The sequence below is a fragment of the Triturus cristatus genome, chromosome 11, assembly GCF_964204655.1.
Source record: "Triturus cristatus chromosome 11, aTriCri1.1, whole genome shotgun sequence".
Lineage (NCBI taxonomy): Eukaryota > Metazoa > Chordata > Amphibia > Caudata > Salamandridae > Triturus > Triturus cristatus.
In genome coordinates, this window is record NC_140594.1 from 1008130125 (window position 1) to 1008149298 (window position 19174).

The 19174-nt window shown below is 44.9% G+C and overlaps 1 protein-coding gene across 1 annotated transcript in view; it reads left to right on the plus strand.

Moving 5' to 3' along the window:
• The window catches only part of ZBBX (zinc finger B-box domain containing), a 546096-nt gene that overhangs the window by 511697 nt on the left and 15225 nt on the right, over positions 1 to 19174 (plus strand). Inside the window, exons 18-19 of the mRNA XM_085635186.1 lie at positions 2402 to 2632; positions 5325 to 5460. Coding sequence (XP_085491312.1) covers positions 2402 to 2632; positions 5325 to 5460 — 367 coding nt within the window. The remainder of the gene's footprint in view (positions 1 to 2401; positions 2633 to 5324; positions 5461 to 19174) is intronic.

Genomic DNA, 19174 nt, shown 5'->3' on the forward strand with positions numbered 1-19174 from the left:
CCAGGTATAAATATTTGACTCCCAGACCTACTCTTTAGTTCACTCCTGGACCTGCAGTGGACCCCCAGAAGGATTGCCTCGTACTTCAGAGGAATACGCTGCTGCTTAAGGCCTGCCTTGTACCCTCGGAGGACTGCCTGATGCTTGAGGCTGGCCTTGCTGCTTGATCCCAGAACTATCATATTGACTCCAATGGCTAGTTCACTGGCCTCCTGTTCTGAGCTGCAGGGACACAAAAAAGCTCCAACAACGTGCACCCTGCACCTGGACCCTGCCTAAAGTGAATCCTACCCTCCAAGTGGTGCCCACCCAGCCCTGGTGCCTTGGAAGTAGTGGTAAAGGTGCCCAAACAGTAGTTGGTGGCCGCTGCTTCCGGACTACACGGAAGTCAGTTGGGCCACTGAAAACAAAGGTAAGAAATGCGAGAACAACACCAAGCCAATGGCAAGCAGCAGGAGAAACTACCGGCTGCTTGCGAGACCTAAAAAAACAGTTTAATGAGGGCTCCTGTGACGACTGCCATTCAAACATTTAGAAATATGTTATTGGGTCCCCCTGTCCTCTCTGGGTCCCCACAGCAGAATTTGCATTTTAAAATATTGCAAGGGCTTTCATTTATAGGTATTTACAATAGCAGTTTGGAATATATATGGTTACACCCTCCTAACAACCTTGGTAAGCCCTGAACCCCGAAACCATGATACCTCTCCACATATACTAAACACAATATATGTAGGTGAGGCATAGTTATCTAAAGGCAGGCTTACTGGATTTGTCAGGGTATCACTACATTCGTAAAAATGAAATATGTCTTACAACATCATTAAGATTGCTAAGGATAGTGTCAGCTTACAATGTTATTCATTAGAGCATGTAATTACTCACTTTCAACCTGGTTCTAAAGCATAACTATGATCTTCATTAAGAGATATAAAGCATTATTTTCAAATTCAGCATTAAGACATATAAAGCATTATTGTCAAAATTGCCATTATTTATTATTATAATTACCATGAAAAAGTTTTTTTTTTCTACTTTCAACATGCTGTAATCGCATCCTTCGGACCCACCAACAAGATTCTCCAGACCCTCTGAGCAAATGCCCAACCTCTAGAAGGGCTTGAAAATGTGTCAAAACTCTCCTGGTCTCACAAATGTACCCCTTAGGAGACCTAGGGTAATTTCACAAAAATAATTGATGGGGTCTTCTGTGGGGACTGCTGCACTCTTGCCAGCCTCAAAAACACTAGGTTTTAGGTTGCTGGTGCCCCTGCCCGTCACAAGGTATCAGGAGAACCAATATGCAGATTTTGAAATGCCTCGCTAGAACTTGAGTTGCGGGGTGCTCCTGGACCTGCTGATCAGAGTCTGTGGCAGCTCATTGAGATAGCTACAGCCAGAAAAAGAGGGCTTTGTCCTCTTTTGCTCATTTTTTTAGCAGAGGTGTCACCGTCTCATTGGGGGCACCAACCTTCTTCACTTTTGTTGGAGGCCGTAAGGAGAGACCCAAACCCCCTGCTGACTACCTCACATCTTAGGGAACTCCGTGGAGCGGGTGCAGATGCCAGCAGTTCTCTCCTATCCCGCCTGCTCTTCGGGTGGGCGGGAACAGCTGATTGGTTCCACCCTCTCTCCTTCATTCATTCTCACTCACTTGCATTAACACATTTATTCTCACACACTTTCTTGCACTCACTGTTACACTCACTGTAACACTCACTCTGTCATACTTAGTCATTCGCAATTTGGAAAAACATGAAGATTCACATTGGTTGAGCCAGATTCCCCATGTTTCAATTTACGCCAGCTTGATAAGCACACCTTTTTACGTGCTAGATGAAATCACCGGTTTTCAATATCAGGACTTGCCTTACATGCTGTCAGACAGAATTCATAATAAGGGGTTCAAACATGTAGTGAAGGCTGACAAGTCCTTACCCATCGAAAATTACATTTGTTGGGAGTATGTTTGAAGACCAATCCAACTCCCAAAAATTCAAATATTCTACATGGAATGGACTTTTAATTAAACGAAAGTGACAGCGTGATCCTTTCTAGAACTATTAGTGGAGCTCACTTGGATTACTGTCAAGGCCCTCTATATGATGTGCAAAATAACTGGAAGTAAACAAATTCCAAATTTTAGCAGCTCAAACTGGGAGGGAGGGGATCATGTTGAAGTTAGGTTGTACGATTGTGTTAGGTTGCACTGTGCCATGATGTACTTTGAAGAAGGTTGTCTTTAGTACAATGAGAATACGCAAGTGTGTAATAAAAGAAACAATGTAGTAGTAGTTCACAGATTTTTTTTTTTTATGTATTTGTGAAGTTTATACATTTTCCATTCATAAGCCTCCCTGCATTTCATTACAAGTCACTTTCTCCTTGTTTTCCACTGCAGGTTACACATTTCAGAGACCTTTAACTGCAGGCACTCCTAGAGACACATGGCCTAAGGCCTCCCGCCCAGCCAGTGCCGCCCCCCGGCCCTTATCTCGAGCAGCTTCGGAGATTTTAGAAATAGAATCTGTTGATACCACAGAACCAGATGACCCTCTTCTGGGAGATGATGCCGAACAACAAGCACTCACCAAACTGGAGGAAGAATTCAGCGAATTAAAAACGAATTTGGGTATGTACAAAAAGGCAATAATTGTTCCAATCTTTCATTGTTTTAATTACTAATATAATTGAACTCTGAGCTAAAACTAAGTGGCACGGAAATTATTCTGTAGGTAATGTTTCGCCCTCCTAAAAAGGGAATTCACACCAAAAGTTCTATTTTTTTTAAGATGGAAAGATGGGTAAACATAACTTATATTTGTGTTTTTCCACATTTTACAAGTAGCAGTATTTGCTCTCAATTATGCCATTGAAAATGTTGCAGACCATGAATTTGATTAGGTGCGTGCCTCTCTGAACAGCTGAACTGTACCGTGATATCGCCCTCGTACAGTTTCGTGTCTTACAAGACCCAGCCTCAAACAGGATTCCCTAGCCATGGCCTCCCTCTGCATTTCCATCAGCCAGAAAACGAGCTCAGTTCTGAAAGTCTCTAAAAACGTGTATTTTCAGGTTAGCCTACTGAGTAATTGTGTCTCTTGTCTTTCGCTAAAGGGTATTATAGGGACCCGCTCTCTAAGAGCATGAACACTCTGTACACTTTAGAATTATGATATAATGATAATAGAAAATAACTAAACACTGAATAAAACAGAGCTTTTGTTGCTACCAACCTTTTTGTGCGTTCGCCCCCACCGCAGAATACTGGCATGCACAAAATGGGTATTTCAGTTACTGTTTTGAGAATGTATTGGTTTCTAATTATACATTTCAAAGATATGCTCAGTTTGCAAAATGTGATTATCAGTCCCTCGCTTTTGACATGTTACCAACTGCCCAATACAGGAGCCTTGCCACATTGTCATACTAGTTTGCCCAACATTTGCCCTAGAAGTCATTGAGGGTCTAAGAACGCTTAACTAAAAGCTGCATTGCACTCTGCATAGATAATTCTATTTTCATGTTTTACCTTTAAAATGTAGTGATTTCTGACTAAACCTCATTCTATGCCAAATATCCTTAATATCACATATTTGGGTGTATTCTGTTTACTGAACATTATTCTGTAGAAGAAACATTGGTTAGAATAAAGAAAAAGGCCAATATTAAAATCCAAAAAGAAATAGATAAAACAAGGACTCTCGTGCCCCAAGGTAACTCTAACTTGTTCTTTTTTTTTTTACTGTCTTACTGTTTTTGTGCTGCATAATTACTTTACGCTTTGCCAGAGTTAAGCTTTCCTGCTTTAATGCCAAGCTACCAGGACGTTAAGCATAGGTGAATTTTGTGACTTTTTTGGTTCACCCTGACAAGGACAGTGGTTGTTACCTGAGTGGGGCTTAATGCATATCTTGTATACGTATAAGGTTCTACTTACATATGTAAAAACCAAGCTACCATAAGGTGAGCCATTGATTTCACTTATGGAGAGATTGTTTTACTTCTGTGTGAGTCACCTTATTGGTTTATGTATGAATTCATTCACAGCACAAATCGTGGTCTATGAGTTCTCTCCCCTTCTGCATGCTAGATGGATTACTTACAATAAGCATCTCTCAAGGTTGTATGTTGGAACAACGAGGTCCTCAACAATGACCACCTAAACAACGTGGTCTTTATGACGGCGACTCAAGCATGATTTTTTTACCCGGCATTCCTTTACTACAAATTTTTGTGGTAAAGGAATGCGAGGTAAATGGCCTTCTAACCCAAACCCCTCCCTCCCGCTAAAAACTAAACTGAACACCTACCACTCCCTAAAAACTACCCCGTACCCCCCACCTCCCACCCCTAAAAACTAACACAAACCCCAACCTCCTTAGAAACGACCCCAAACCCCCCTACCCCTTAAAAACTACCACACACCCCTCCCACCCCCAAAAACTAACACAAACCCCCGCCCCTTAACTACCCCGAACACCTCGCACCCCTAAAAACTAACACAACCTCCCCCACTCCCTTAAAACTAACACAAACCCCCACCCCTTAAAAACTACCCCAAACCACTCCCACCCCCTAAAAACTAACACAACCCCCCACCCCAAACTCCTCTTACCTGTCCTGTTCCTGTCTGACGCTCCTCTCAACTCCGCTGATCCCAAACACTAGACCGGCTTAGCCTTAACCACGCACATGCTTGTTTAAGGCTAAGTCATTGTTTGGGCAAGTCATTGTTCGGCTTGCGCGACTCCGGAACTCATTGTTCCGGTGTTGTTGTTCAGGATGTTTCCCATCTCTCAGTAGCTGGGAATCTGTGGCCATCGCTTGCAAAGTTATAAGAAGGTAGGGGATGTTTCCTTAGTAGTTCTCTCCTTCAAACTCCGTGAACTATATTCAGTTAAATGAAAATGTAGAGAAGGCATTGGGCATTCGAATGTTGCCAGTGAGTTGCACTGTTGAGTTGACCTCTCAGCTCATAGTTTCCTACAGTATACACCCCAATTAACTGTGCAATGTAAGTGGGTTTCATATGTTGTATAATATTTTGCATACAAGTAATTTATCTAGGGTTTCCACCACCGTATGTATTAGTTACATTTATTTACCTTCATGTTCCATCGTTTCTGAAATGGAGTCTTTCTCTTTCAGAAAGCAAGCTTGCCTTCCTCCATACCAATATTGCAAATGCACCCCAAAGCATCATTTGTGCTATTGCTTTCAGCTCGTATACTGTCTCTATAGCTTATGGCAGATTTGTGGCATTTGGTAAAGGACATGATTTTTGTGTTTGGAAAACTAACAGTTCAACAACTATGTTACAGATCCACAGGACAACCTTCATGTTTTATCTTCTGACAAAACGAGCTTCAAGCGGCCCTCAAAGAAAGAAATAAGCAACATTTCTGATTCCAGCAAGACGTCAGTATCAGCAAAAGTCATGCCATTGCCCAATGCAAAGTATGTGATCCTCGATATTTATGTAAATAGATGAAATGTTGGTATTGGGACAGTGGGTTAAGTAGCAAACTCAATGCTCACTGATAATCTCTTGTTTGAATTGTTAAACATTTTCTTCTTCTTCTTTCTTCTTCTTCTTCTTCTTCTTCTTCTTCTTCTTCTTCTTCTTCTTCTTCTTCTTCTCCTTCTCCTTCTCCTTCTCCTTCTCCTTCTCCTTCTCCTTCTCCTTCTCCTTCTCCTTCTCCTTCTCCTTCTCCTTCTCCTTCTCCTTCTCCTTCTCCTTCTCCTTCTCCTTCTCCTTCTTCTCCTTCTCCTTCTCCTTCTCCTTCTCCTTCTTCTCCTTCTCCTTCTCCTTCTCCTCAACAAGTTCTCGGCACAGAGAATCGATATAAGAAGCACTGTTGGCAGCTCCGGTAATGTAGAGTGGCAGCTCCTGCTCATCAGAGAACTGCAGCTGTTGCAACAGTAGTGCCAGAGTATTTAATAGTTCAGTGTGTGCTTATATCACCCGCTTTCATCTACAGGGCGTTTAAGATGCAAATATGTTACTTAGTTGACAAAAGATGACCTCACCCATAGGAGGCACAGAATTCTGAAATGCTGTTCTTTCATCTGAAAAAAGAACTTGAAGCCCCGCCCTGGCGCATCCAGCCTTCGTTCTTCCAAGATCGATGAAATAACTACCACTTGAGTAACTGCCCTGAATCAGTGTTTATATAATCGATTTTAGAAGAACAAAGGCTTTTTTTTTGCGGTTTTATATAGCACGAACTCGAACCAAAGATATTGGAGCACCTTACATGAGCACAAGTTACATTACACAAGGACACATTCATTTTTGGTACGCACGGGGAGATTATGCGATTTTCCCAGAATCGCAGGATGTTGAGCCCATGCCAATCCTCGAACCTGGTTCCCCAGCTCCAAAGTTGGCAGCTCTGGCCGTTAGGCCACATCGGTTCTCCTAAACCGTTTTCATTCATTGCTTAAGAAACAGGCACGCCCAACTCTCAGCTTGGCAATTGATGCCGAAAGCGAACTCATTACATGGGATGCATGGGAACGGAACAGATTTTGAAGCTGTATTAAGTAAGAACAGTGCAAATCCATTTCCGCAACGCAGTGGTTAATTTGAAAAAAAAGATGTGCCTGGCTGTCATCAGGAGGCTGCTTTGACCATCCCATTTTTCCTATTAGCGCTGCCTAACACAACACCAACAAACCCCCCAAGTGGGGAGGGGGTGTGTCCTAATGGCCAGAGCTGCCGACTTTGGAGCTGGGGAACCAGGTTCGAGTCTTGGCGTCAGCTCAAAATCCTGGGCAAACCACGTAATGTCCCTGTGCCTGTGCAAAGAATGAATATGTCCTTAACTGGTGTTCAAGCACCGGTATTGATAATTAAGTGCTGGTGCTGTGCTCTGGAAACAACTGGTTCAAATTAAGCACTACCGCAACGTGTAAAATGTCCTTCATACATTCATCATTCAGGGCATATGCAATGTTACTCCAGGCAATTAGGCATATGCTGGTGCAAAATGCGCACCCACCGGTAAAAGGTGTAAGTCGGTCACGTGTGAGCAATCAATGGATAGGCAAGCCTAAGTGGCACAGTGGTTAGCACCGTGAAAGACAACAGGAAACAAACGCTTAGTTTCACCAGTGCTAGGGGAAGGCTCCTGCCTGGGGACTTTAAGCACAGAAACTTTTAAACAGCACTTTTTGCTATGTTTATTTATTTATTTATGCGTTTCTATATAGCCCTAACTTTACCCAAAGGCGTCTGAACGCTTTATAATAGAACTAATTACATAAGGACTTCAGAGTACATAGATTACATATCATTTACATGAGTCTAAACACAAAAGGAAAACGTTAGAATGGTGTTTACGAAAGATGTGCAAATTAAACTAAGAGTGTAAATATAGTCTGCCAGTATTGGCAGGAAGTGAACGCAAAGAATATAGACAACATAATTATATTACATAGCATAACATTATGATCTCGGCTGGTTGTGGTTAGATCAAATATAAATCCAAACAACATCCAAGGGCCCCAGCCGCTAGCCCTGTCTCGACTGTCGCACTACATAGCGGGGAGCAAGCCAGGCTGTAGTTAAAGTGCCCCAGGCGAGACAACTTTCCCGGTACTGCACCAGGCATCAGGGTGGAACAGCAGTCCTACCTCTTCACCGTGGGTTATTTGAGAGCCACAGGCTGGGTGAAGCTGAATCACAGAGGGACGCAGTGATGATCTTCTCACCTCCAATATGGACGCCATACTCTCACCATTCCCCGCACTGGCAGCTTCCCATAGACTGGAGAGCCAGCAGCAGCCCACCCCCGCAGTTGGTCATGGCTCGAGTTCAACCCCTTCCTGTGAGACGGGGACTCTGCTCTCCCCCAGTGGGGGGGGGGGGGGGGGAACAGGGACAGCATTAGAAGCAGTGCCAGTGGCCATGTGCTGCCACTCAGCAGGCAGTGGAGGAGGGAATTCGGCGGGCTCTCCCACCCTGTCTGGATACAAGGGCATGGGAGCAGCAGCGTGCCCCCGCAGCTAGGGCTTGCCCAGATTTCCGTTCCCCTGGGAGCAAACAGGGTGGAACTGGAAGGCAAACCTGGCGACACCCGCCTCACCATTGCTCCACGGTCCTCACCGTGAACCCCGCCTTGCATGTTTCGGCCCTGCAGGACTGCAGGACGGTTTCCCATGGATCCCGAGGGCTGGAGCCTCGAAGAGGTGGACCACTCCTGGGCACCACTCCCTATGGTGATCCCCTGTTGGGGAGTTAATGAGGGAGTGCACGTCTCACTGCCCAAGTTATAGGAAATCTGGTTTATCATTGGTTCTGCAGCATATGTCTGTTGAAGCCTCTCCGAAGGTCTAACGCAGTCTGGGCCATAAGACCCTATCGCCATGAGAGGTTGATTTAGGGACAGACAGATCAAAGTAGTACCTCACTGCTTGTGAGGCAGGCCCACAGTGGTTAAACACCACCCAAATGAAATCAAGGATAGTTTAACCTGACATCAGGACCGGCTCTAGGGGAGTGCCACCGCACCAGGTGCCAACTTTGGGAGGGGGCATCGTGTTTCCAAGCATGTTTATGGTTTTAAAAGCACCTATGCCACGTTCCTGGTCTACGCAATTGTTATCTTAAGTGAATGCAGAGGGTTAATATGCCTACTGCAAAGAACGTGTACCATGCAGATCAGAAAGTGTAGTAATATAAATAAGTCTGTAGGTTACTGCTTTTGTCAGAGAGATCCTTGTGTTACTTGCAGTTTATGAACTAAAATCTTAGTTTAGAACAGTAAGCTATTAGCTGTCATCAAAGAGCTACATGCAAACTGCAAAGTATAGATTAGAGCGATATGATTTTCAGCAGTCCTTATCCTAATGTTGCAAAAAGGGTTCATTTGGGTAGGAAGTAATTCTTATTATTAAAGAGAGCCTCCGACCATGGGGTTATGTTCAAAATTCTGAGTTTGTGCTTCTCCTAATACAAGCACTCTGAAACTATACTGGCTATCACCTGGATGCCATTTGACTACCACACCTTGTAGTTGTCTGTCTTATGTAACATTGGATACACTCTGATTTACACACATATGATTGATTGCTGCAGTGTAATGCGTGTGTGATGTAAAGTTTGCTGACACCCTACACTGGTATAAGGGGGGGAAATGCCATGGACCTGGTCAGTAGGCCACTGTAGCTGGTACCACCAATTGTCACTGCCAGTGCAGTCAATTACAGTACCTACACAACTACTAACCATCACACTGCTACAAGTGTGACAATTTAGATTGTTCAACACCCCCAAAGCTATAAGAATGGCTTGGGCGACAGGTAGTAGTTGTTTTAATGCATACTAAATTAATAAACAGAGGGCCCAACCATGCACCTGTCACCTTGGACATCGAGTTAGCCAACATGCACGGCCAGTGCAGGCTGCCATCAGCAAAAGTAGATGACCTGAAACAAATTATAGTGGCACTGCTGAGTAAGAGAAAAGCTACCCTGGGGGAGACGCAACAACTACTAGGCAAGCTCAACTTCGTCAAGCGGGTGATAGCAGCAGTGAGGCCATTTGCCAGGCGCTCGGCATGGATAACACAAGGGCTGACAAAGAAACAGTACATGGTCAGGCTGACGCAAGGGGTGAAGAAGGATCTGCGGCAATGAGCATAATTCCTATTCAATTTCAATGGGACCATGACCTGACGGGAACCCTGGGTATCTGCAAGGCAGCTGGAGCAGTTTTACCAATGCAGCTAGGGGTAACGGCTTCAGGGTCATCTTGGGCACATTCATTTGCAGCTTGACCATCCCAGCACACAATGATCCCTCCGGTAGATAATCATTTACTCTTCATCCCCCAGATCCTAAATGATGCAGGAGAATTACCTGTTTCCTAATTGGTCCATATTTGCCCCCTCCTATCACCAACATATAGGTAAAAACATATTTTTCTTTTTTTTCCCATGGAATTGCTCGTTCATCAGGCGTAGGTAGAAAAGTAGGAGGTGCATCATACTTTGCTCAGCCATCCTGTAAATGTAATATTATTACAACAAACTAAAGTAATTACCTAAAATAATTAATTAATACAACATATTAATATAACTAACTAATATAACAATCTAGAGGAGAACACTCTTTGAAGTAGTAGAAAAATGTCCTTTGTTTCTATGAAGAATGAATGTGCACTAGTCCTTTGTCTATTCTTATAATTGTAGTCCTTCCTTTGTTGCTTAAACCTGCTTGTGGAGGTGACTTCACAAAACAAACATGCAGGTAAGACTTTGCAGTTAAAAATTATAGGGATTAATAGTATTGCTTAAGCCTGTTTTTTTTTCAGTCTAATAATGTGTTATTTATTTATTTAAGATTTTTATATAGCGCTGGCCAGACCCGGAGGTATTGGAGCGCTTTACAACATTTATAGTGAAGAAAAGCGAGTACATAGAATGGCAGTCGTACACACAGTAAAACATTGGTAGACAATGAGACGCGACGAGTCCAGTTAACCATTCGGGAGAGTACGGTTGAAGTAGAGGTCTTTGAGCTGACTTTTGAATTTCAGGAAGGAGGGAATGGTCCTGATATGGACTGGAATGGAGTTCCAGATTTTGGAAGCGTTTCCAGAGAAGGAGCGTGATAGTGTTTTTTGCTTACGAGTTTTCCGGGGAATGAGAAGTAGAGTGTTAGTACTCCTGAGGGTTCTTGTCTGGCCGGCCTTAATGAGTTTGGAGGCCAGGTAGGCAGGTTTCCCAGTGTGCAGAGCTTTGTGTGTGAGACAGGCAGTTCTGAAGTTGGCACGCATTTCGATTGGGAGCCATTTTAGGCCTCAGAGAGCAGGAGAGATGTATTCATATTTCTTTACTCCAGTGACCATCCTGGCTGGTGCATTAAGAGTTGATCTGAGGGGAGCAAGATGGGCTCTTGCCGTGCCTGTGAGGGATGCGTTCCCGTAGTCCAACCTGGACAACACCAAGGATTGAGTTGTCTGTTTAAGATCATTGGGAGGGATGAAGGGTTTTATTTGGTAGAGAAGGTTGAGGAAGGCGCTCTTTGTAGTGGTCTTGATATGTTTGATCATGTTTGATCATGTCTAAGATAGCATTAATTAATTGTATTGATTTTCCAATAAAACGCTGGGCAAAATAACTTCAATACCGATCTCAGTCAGAAGACAGGACCGCTTTTCTCTCATGTTAACATGGTTGTGTTAATTATAATAATGATTCTAAGAGACACAGCAACATTTTGTACTTTTATTTTCCAGCGCAGGCACAATTGTCTGTAGTGTGTAGTAAATATAAAGTTATAGGGGAGCGCTCACAATGAGGGGCCCAGATGTTGCTTGAAGCAACACGCTCAGTTGAGGAGCCGCTCGAGGCTGAAAGACCGCATGAGGTGGCGTGAGTGCAGCGTAGGGAATACGTGTATAACAACCGTGCAAGGCAACGCACTCAAGTACTAAAACTTGAAAGAGGATTGAATTGGTCCCAATTCAACCGCATACAAATGTCCATTTAACATGTAATTTATCCTGCAAGTTAACCCTGTCCTGCAACCAGCCCCTTTTATGTTTCCTGTAGTGTTGATTCTGATTTCTTAATTCAATACGCATAAATGATCCACTGTTCAATTAAACAATACATGCTTCACGCTGTGTCTGCTCTTCCAATTTTTGACTTACAGTCTGCCAAAACGGCTTCAGTCAGCTTTCCTTTATCTCTCCAGGGTTGGAGGTCACAGGATAAGATGTCCGTCCCCTGCTCGGATGCTCGTCCTCAAAATATGTAGTAATTTACACATACACAGGTGTAAATCTTCTTTATTCTGTAAAAGTACTGCAACCTCCAGACAGTTGACAGCTTATCTGTTAGTCACTGGAATTATCTCTACCTTTACATTCCACATTACATCGCCAGTAAGAAACATTCCTACAGGTAGGGCAGCCAAGAAGGGATGGGGGCGCCTCCAGCCAAGGCAATAAGATGGGAGACGCCACTTATATTTCAGCACCTTGCAAGAGTTTTAAAGAGCTCCAGAGCTCCAGAGCACCATCATACACATTCATGAACTACTGCTCTTTAAGGTGGCATACTCCCTTGCCTTCTTCGGGGCATACTGGGTCAGCAAAGTGGTAGTCCCTGCCAAATTCTACTGCGGTCAGCATGCTTGAAAATGGGGGACCTGCACATGGAGGACAGCTCCATGACCATAGACTTACATAGATCGAAAACAGACCAAGAGGAACAGAGGTAGCACACACGCTTGCATCGCGTAGTAGACAGCGAATGCAGCCACGTTTGCTGCATGCGTGATTACCTAAAGAGCGGAGTCCAGGCCGATCAGCTGCTTTTCTGTCATGAGGATGGACCATACCTCAGCTGCCTTCAATTTAACGCAGTCCTTAGAATGCCCATTAGCGCAGCAGGCCTCCCACTGAAAGAATTTGTGCCACACTCCTTCCGCATAGGTGCGGCAACAATGGCTACGGCCAGCAGCCTCAATGCAGAGTGCATCAACAGATAGGCCGGTGGGCAACAGTGGCCCTTTGGGCTACGTCCGGCCCGACTTTATCATGACAGGTCCCTAAGGTCAGGTGCAGAGGCAATAGTTACAGTGATATTCCATTGTCGCCAGGGCACAGCAGTGGGTGTCGGTGCGAAAGGATTTTGAAGGAATGCGACTGTACAACACTATGGTATCCTGGATGGGCAAGCCGGGGATGCGATGGAAGCACCTTCTGCCTATCATTCAACACATAGTGAAGAAGGGAAGCCTGATGCAATAGCAGTGCACCGGGGGGGAGCGACTAATCTCGACCTGAGGCGTAGAGATTTAATCGGGCCATGATAGCCAGACTGGCCTTGGTAGAACAGTGGAGCTGATATGGTCTTAGATCATATTGCGATTTGTAAGGCGGGGGCAGTGGATAACACAGCAGTAGAAATGTCAAGAAAGAAATTGAACATTACCATGCCCAAGGTATGCAAAGCTAATGGGTGGGGTTTTGTGAGGCATGGACTCATCAACCTCAAAACGCAGGAATAATATGAACTGGACAGGGCACACTTGATGGGCGTAGACATATGCTTGTTCCTCCTCAACATTGGGGGGGGCTCTTGAACTGCTAGGCTTCAACTAAGAGAGCACGGGGGAGCTGTCTGAGGTAAGAAAATAACAGGCAGCGTGTCATAGACATCACGGAGAGACAGCAGAGGGAGCCCAATAGCCCAAGGAGGAGCCTCTAAAGTGAGTGCCCTTGGGATGCCTTACATCAGGAGCACAGGGAGCAGGCTATTGGTCAGCAAGGGCTCAGCAGAGGGCAGGCATGGCACTTTCATCCTAGGTTAGGCACAAGGGCCGCCCACAACATTTGGCAGCAAGGTGTAGCCTAGAGGTCGCAGGATGTTTTAGACCCTTGCTAAAATGGGACGTTCTCTCGGGTGCTGTCACAAGGTGCTGTGTTGGACCTAATTGACTGAACTGGATCTACAGACAATCAGCAATAATTAAGTTTTATGCTTGGATAAAACTTCAAACTGCGTTCTTTGAACATGTTATGTGAAGAAATCTAAGGCCATTTTTGCACCATCAAAGACTTGTGTTACCACAGGGGAAGGTTGGGTGCATGCTAATGGACGGGGGGCTCTCAGGGCACTCCCTCATCTGGGAGGGGTTAGCACGCGGGCCTGGGAGGGGCAGTCGGACTGCTGAAGGGTCAGAGACAAGCCCCTCCCGGGGAGCATAATCAGCAAGAGGGAAGGCGCTAAGCCTGGGAAAATTCTGTGCTCCGAGTGGTCAGCATGTTTTAAAGAGACTACTCAGCAGGGCCCTGGCAAGAAATGCTACCTGTTTATAAGGGCAGAGAGGCCCCCGAGGAGGTCATGAACTTTCACCATTGGCCCACCCTCCCACGCCAAAATCATGGGCGTCGCAGCTGCAGATATCGGAGTGAGCTCAGGCGATGGAGGGCGGAGACAGCACTGAGGGACAGCAGAGGGAGTGCACTAGCTAAAAGATGAGCCAATCAAGTGCCTGCCCTTGAAATGCCTTACGGCAGAGGAACGGGGAGCAGGCTATTGGTCAACAAGGGGTCAGCAGAGGGCGGGCACAGCACTTACAGCCAAGGTTAGGCACAAGGACTGCCCATGACACTTGGCAGGAAAGTATAGCCGAGAGGATGCAGGATGCGCTAGACCCTTGCCGAAATGGGACATTCACACAGTGTGCTGTCACAAGGTACTGTTGTGGACTTAATTGACTGAACTGGATCTACAGACAATTTGGCAATAACTATGTTTTATGCTTGGGTAACATTTTGAACTGCGTTGTTATGTGAATAAAACTGCAGCCGTTTTTACACCATCAAAGACTCATGTGTTACCACAAGGGAAGGTTGGGTGCAGGCTAACGGTTGGGGAGCTCGTGGGTTACTCACCCATCTGGGAGGGGTTTCACGTAAACCTCTTGACCTGACACAGTTTGTGGAAATTTTTATAGTTCGTGTTGTTCTCCTTGGACCTCTTTGTGCCAAAGAGAACCAAACAAGATACATAGAAGAGGAAATCCTCCTGTTTCTCACGTTTACCTGTGGCACAAATTTAGAAGATGTGTGGTTCTTAATTTTGCTCCACAAGTAAATGAAAAAAAAACATAGCGAATTTGCCTATTTATTTTGCCCAGCCGGCACATTTCTCTGAGCCACCTGTTATTGGGATTCGTCCTTTGAATTATCTTACTGAGTGGATGGCTTGCTCTGCTGCGCTTCCTGACAGCATAATGGCCACTGAAGTCAGTTGGCTCATTGTAGGTGGCTTAACCATGTACGGCTGGAAGAAGGGGGCAGGGCTGGAATCTTCTTAGTCGGCATCCTGCCCTGCCTAATCCATGAGAGTGATAACTTCAGGATTTAGAGAAAGGCTTTTGTCACTCCATCCCAGCTGTAGCTCCCTTCAATTTTTGATGGAACAGACAGGCCAGGTGGCCTCAGAAGGACGCGTGCCATAGTTTTGAATTGAACAGCCAATTCAATGCTACCTAGAATGCGTCAAAGGGGTTGAGGAGGCGGTGGGCTGGTTCCATTTTGCAACATCCACTGATGAAAGAACAATGTGATTCCACCAAGGACCTCATTACAAGTTGGTCTAAGTTTGCAGTGGGGATAGTTTACCGGTCGATATCTCCGGTGCAAAGTCAATCAATCAATCAATCAATCAATCAATCAATCAATCAATCAATCAATCAGAGAATTTGTAAAGCGCGCTACTTACCCAAGTCCAATCCTTATGCTTTTTTTCCACAAAATGAGAAATCATTTTTCACACCCGAATTTACCAAGTGCTTTTCCAATGGGTGTTTTGCCATTTTGCGAAAAAAAAATCACCCATTTTTCATCTGCTCTGAGCACGTGGAAAACGTCCGCTGGACTGTTGGTGCTAGTTGGGGCTATTGAATTGTAGGCAGGTGTGACGGGAGGGTTCCCCTGATAAACAATTGATGCAATTAATTGAGCTCTAATGTTGACCCTCCGTCCTTGCCTCTGGATTACCAGCAGGTGATATCAGATTTAAAACCTGTGACTGGATTAAATCCTACCTTTTCAACCACTGTGAAAAGAGATGTTTGTATCTGCTTTTTGGCTGTTTAAAACCTTGAATAAGACCACCTTCCTTCTCTCTCATCATCGGACGGAGTTACTTCAAGTGGCTGCTGTTTCCTGGTTGGTTATGGAAATTCCATCGAGCTAGCGTGAAAAGACTGATCTCTCAAATCCAAATCATCCGCATTTTTGCAGCAAGGCTGCCAGGGGCCTGAACAGGAGGGCATCGGTCTTCCCCTAGCCAAAGGAGCCACATTGGCTTCCTGTCTATAAGTGGATCATCTTTAAAGTCCTTTGTAGCTGCCACAAATCTCTTCATTTCAGACTCTTCGTTCGATGCAGCCTTCTGTTTTGGGCATGTCGACTTTCTCCTTATTTTCCTTGGAGAATATTACAGTCTACTTCCTATGCCTCACTGTCTAGTGAAAGATCCATCACAATTGACTTGTTGGCAAAAGCTTTTTTTAACCTGTTCCCAATGTATGGAGCAATATACTCATCTCTTTGTGACTCCAAAAACGATTATCCTCTTTCCAAAATCAAATTATATTATGGCTTTTCCCACTGAACCTCTGTTTAGCCAGTGTTTTTTTCCGGGTTTCCCTGCAAGCACCAAAACACCCAATTTAAGTATTATTACTTTAAACAACTTGTATATGTTTCAAATGGACTAGTCAATTCCTTAAAATTCAGATATTTGCTCTAAATGCAGAAATAATTCCACAGCAATACACGTTTGTATGTCAACTCGAGGGTGTGAGAAAAGTACTTATACATTGTTGCAGAGGAAGAAATCATTTGAATAATGTAACATATGCATGCAAAGTTTTATGTAATATCCAGGCAAACCTCTACAGGTTTTATTCAAATTCCAACAGTTCGTGCTTAAAACTTATTTAATAAATAAGTGTGTATTCCTCTAAAAAAAAAAAAAGTATTAATGTGTTTATGAATTTTTCGTTGTGGTCATAGATGGTGCACCAAAGTGTTGTCTGTGTGAGTACCTTTACTGCGAGTAGTGCCTTTGTAATTCAGAGGAATGTTTGAAATATTAGAAGGCACATAGTCACCTTTTTGTGGGTACTCATTAGGGAAACAATTGTTAATTTCCATTCTGGAAGACTGTACTGTTCTCCATTATGAATATCATTAGTGACACTGGCGTGTTCAACCATTTTTAGAATGGTCCACACCTTTGGTCACTTGTGCATATGAGTTTTAGGGCAGCAATTCACAATCATTTTCAAGTGGAACAACCTTTTCAAGCCCAGATCAATCCTGTCTCGTGGGCATGCTTTTAGTACCTGATGCATTTAGGAAAATCCCTTTTGTACCCGCCTTGTTATCTTTATGATCAGATAGTCCTTTATGGGACTATATTAGCATCCTATATCTGAATTTTCCAGTATCCTCTCTCAGACATCTCAAAGGATTCAGAACTTTGCTGTTCGGCTATATGCAACCTCCAAATGTTTACACCTGTATCCTAGGAAATAATTCTCTTTCATTAGCTCCCAGTCAATTAAATAATTATTTACAAAATGTTTTGTGCTTTACACAGAGGCATCTGATAGCGACTTATAACAGTAGACTCCTTGCCATGCAGTATTCCCTAAGCATCAGACTGGATCTGTAAATTTTTTAGCAACCCCCCATGTAGCCGGCGTTGTCCACTCGGGTAGCATTATCGACATTAGTTGCTACTTTTCAACGCCATCAAAGCGGATCCAGACAAGCTCCCTTCACCAATTTTTTTTACGTGATTTTTTTGATGTTGTGTCGTACTCTAGTGTGCCTGTTTGTGAATATATTACTCAGAAGATGTCCCCAAACAAACGTATTTCGCCATGGGTTCCGGGAGGTTTTGGACTGGAGCTCAGCCAGTAGGCACACCCTCGGCGCCAGTCAGCCCATCAGGATCCGTTAGTGGATCCCGATCGGGTCTGGTCGAGACTTTACAACCTCCTCTGGAGACTGTTTCAGGGGCTCATTGCTAGCACTACCCACACCCATTGGCAGCACCATTGTGATTCTCGGCTGGGAATTGGAGCCGGACCCACATCCACACAGCTCCAACCAGGCCCACACGGCCTGAGTCGGAGACAGAACCCTTATTTCCCTATAGGGCTCACTGAGGTACATACATGGAGGGGATCTTAGGATCCCTATAGCTACTCTGACCCCCTAGCAGAGTCCATTGCCAATGACACCTGGTACGAGGATTTAGTTTGGCTGACACCAGTATTCTGTACACCTTATCAGACACTGGCGACCTCTCTATTCCCACAGTGGCTATGGGCCAAGGGGCTTCTTTTTTGATGGTGGTCCAGAGAGTGTCTAAGGTCCTGGAGCTGATGCTGTCCATGGTTGAGGTCAAGACTAATGTCTTCAGCCCAGGGTATCCTCCTCAGAACCCTTTCTACACTTTAACAAGGTCCTCACAGATGTCCTGATCGGGGCCTCGGCAAAGCCCTGCACAGGCTCCTATGCATAAGACCATTGCTTGCTGCCATCACCCCACTCACTGGGACCCAGCCTTCCTCTCCCAAGACCCCACCCCCTGAGAGCCTGGTGGTCCAGGCCTCAACATTCTGGATAAATACCGACACATTCCCTACAATACCACCGTATAGGGAATCCAAGAGGCTTGAATATATTTGATAAGAGAATTTGTTTCTTCTGTCAGCCTGGCACTGCGATCTGTGAACACTGTGCTTATTGGGCCATTATTCTCACACAGTGTGGGATATTGTTGCGCAACTGCTGCATGTGGTCCCAGAAGAGGCCCGGGCCATACTCTCCCAAGCTATTGTTGAGGGAAGAGATGTGGCAAAGGTCACAATAAGATGCAGGTTGAATACGACAGATGCTCTGGGCAGATCCATTTCTTCAATGGTGGTGCTTCACTGCCATTCCTGGCAAAGAAATACTGGGTTTATAGGTGATGAACAAGCCCTTTGAGAGGACTCCCCTCTCCATTGACAAGGTAGTTTGGCTCTGGAAAGATTTAAGGACAGCAAGACCAACGCTAGGTTGTTGGGGCTCACTATGGCTTGATGACACCGGCACTCCTGACTACAGACTACAGTAGCGACTATCAGCTGTGTCCATTCCCCCTTAGCCACTACAGGCAGCAGACATTACAGTTATTTTGTGGCTGCAGCTCCACCTCTCACAGACCTCATGGGAACCAGAGCTAGAGGTAGACCCAATCTGCCCCCCCCCCCCGGCAAGCACAACGCAAAAGCTTCCTTTGTTTACCCTCGTTCCAACATAGGCACCCGGTTGATGGCAGGATTCAGTACCACCTTTACCAATGGCTGGAAATAACTTCAGACAGGTGCTTGCTTTAAATTGTCCAAGGGGGCTCACATTGCAACCTTTGCCATCAATCTCTGATCAGCTGACGGAGGACCCCCTCTCGCTCTTGCCACAGGAAATATTGGTTTTTCTAGTCAAAGGAGCCATTGAGAGGGTACTGGCATCAGAAGTAGGCCATGATAGCTATTCCCTCTACTTTCTGGTGCCAAAGAAGGGTGTAGGCCTACGTCCCATATTAGACCTATGCCCTCTCAACTGCTCTCTGCAGAAGGA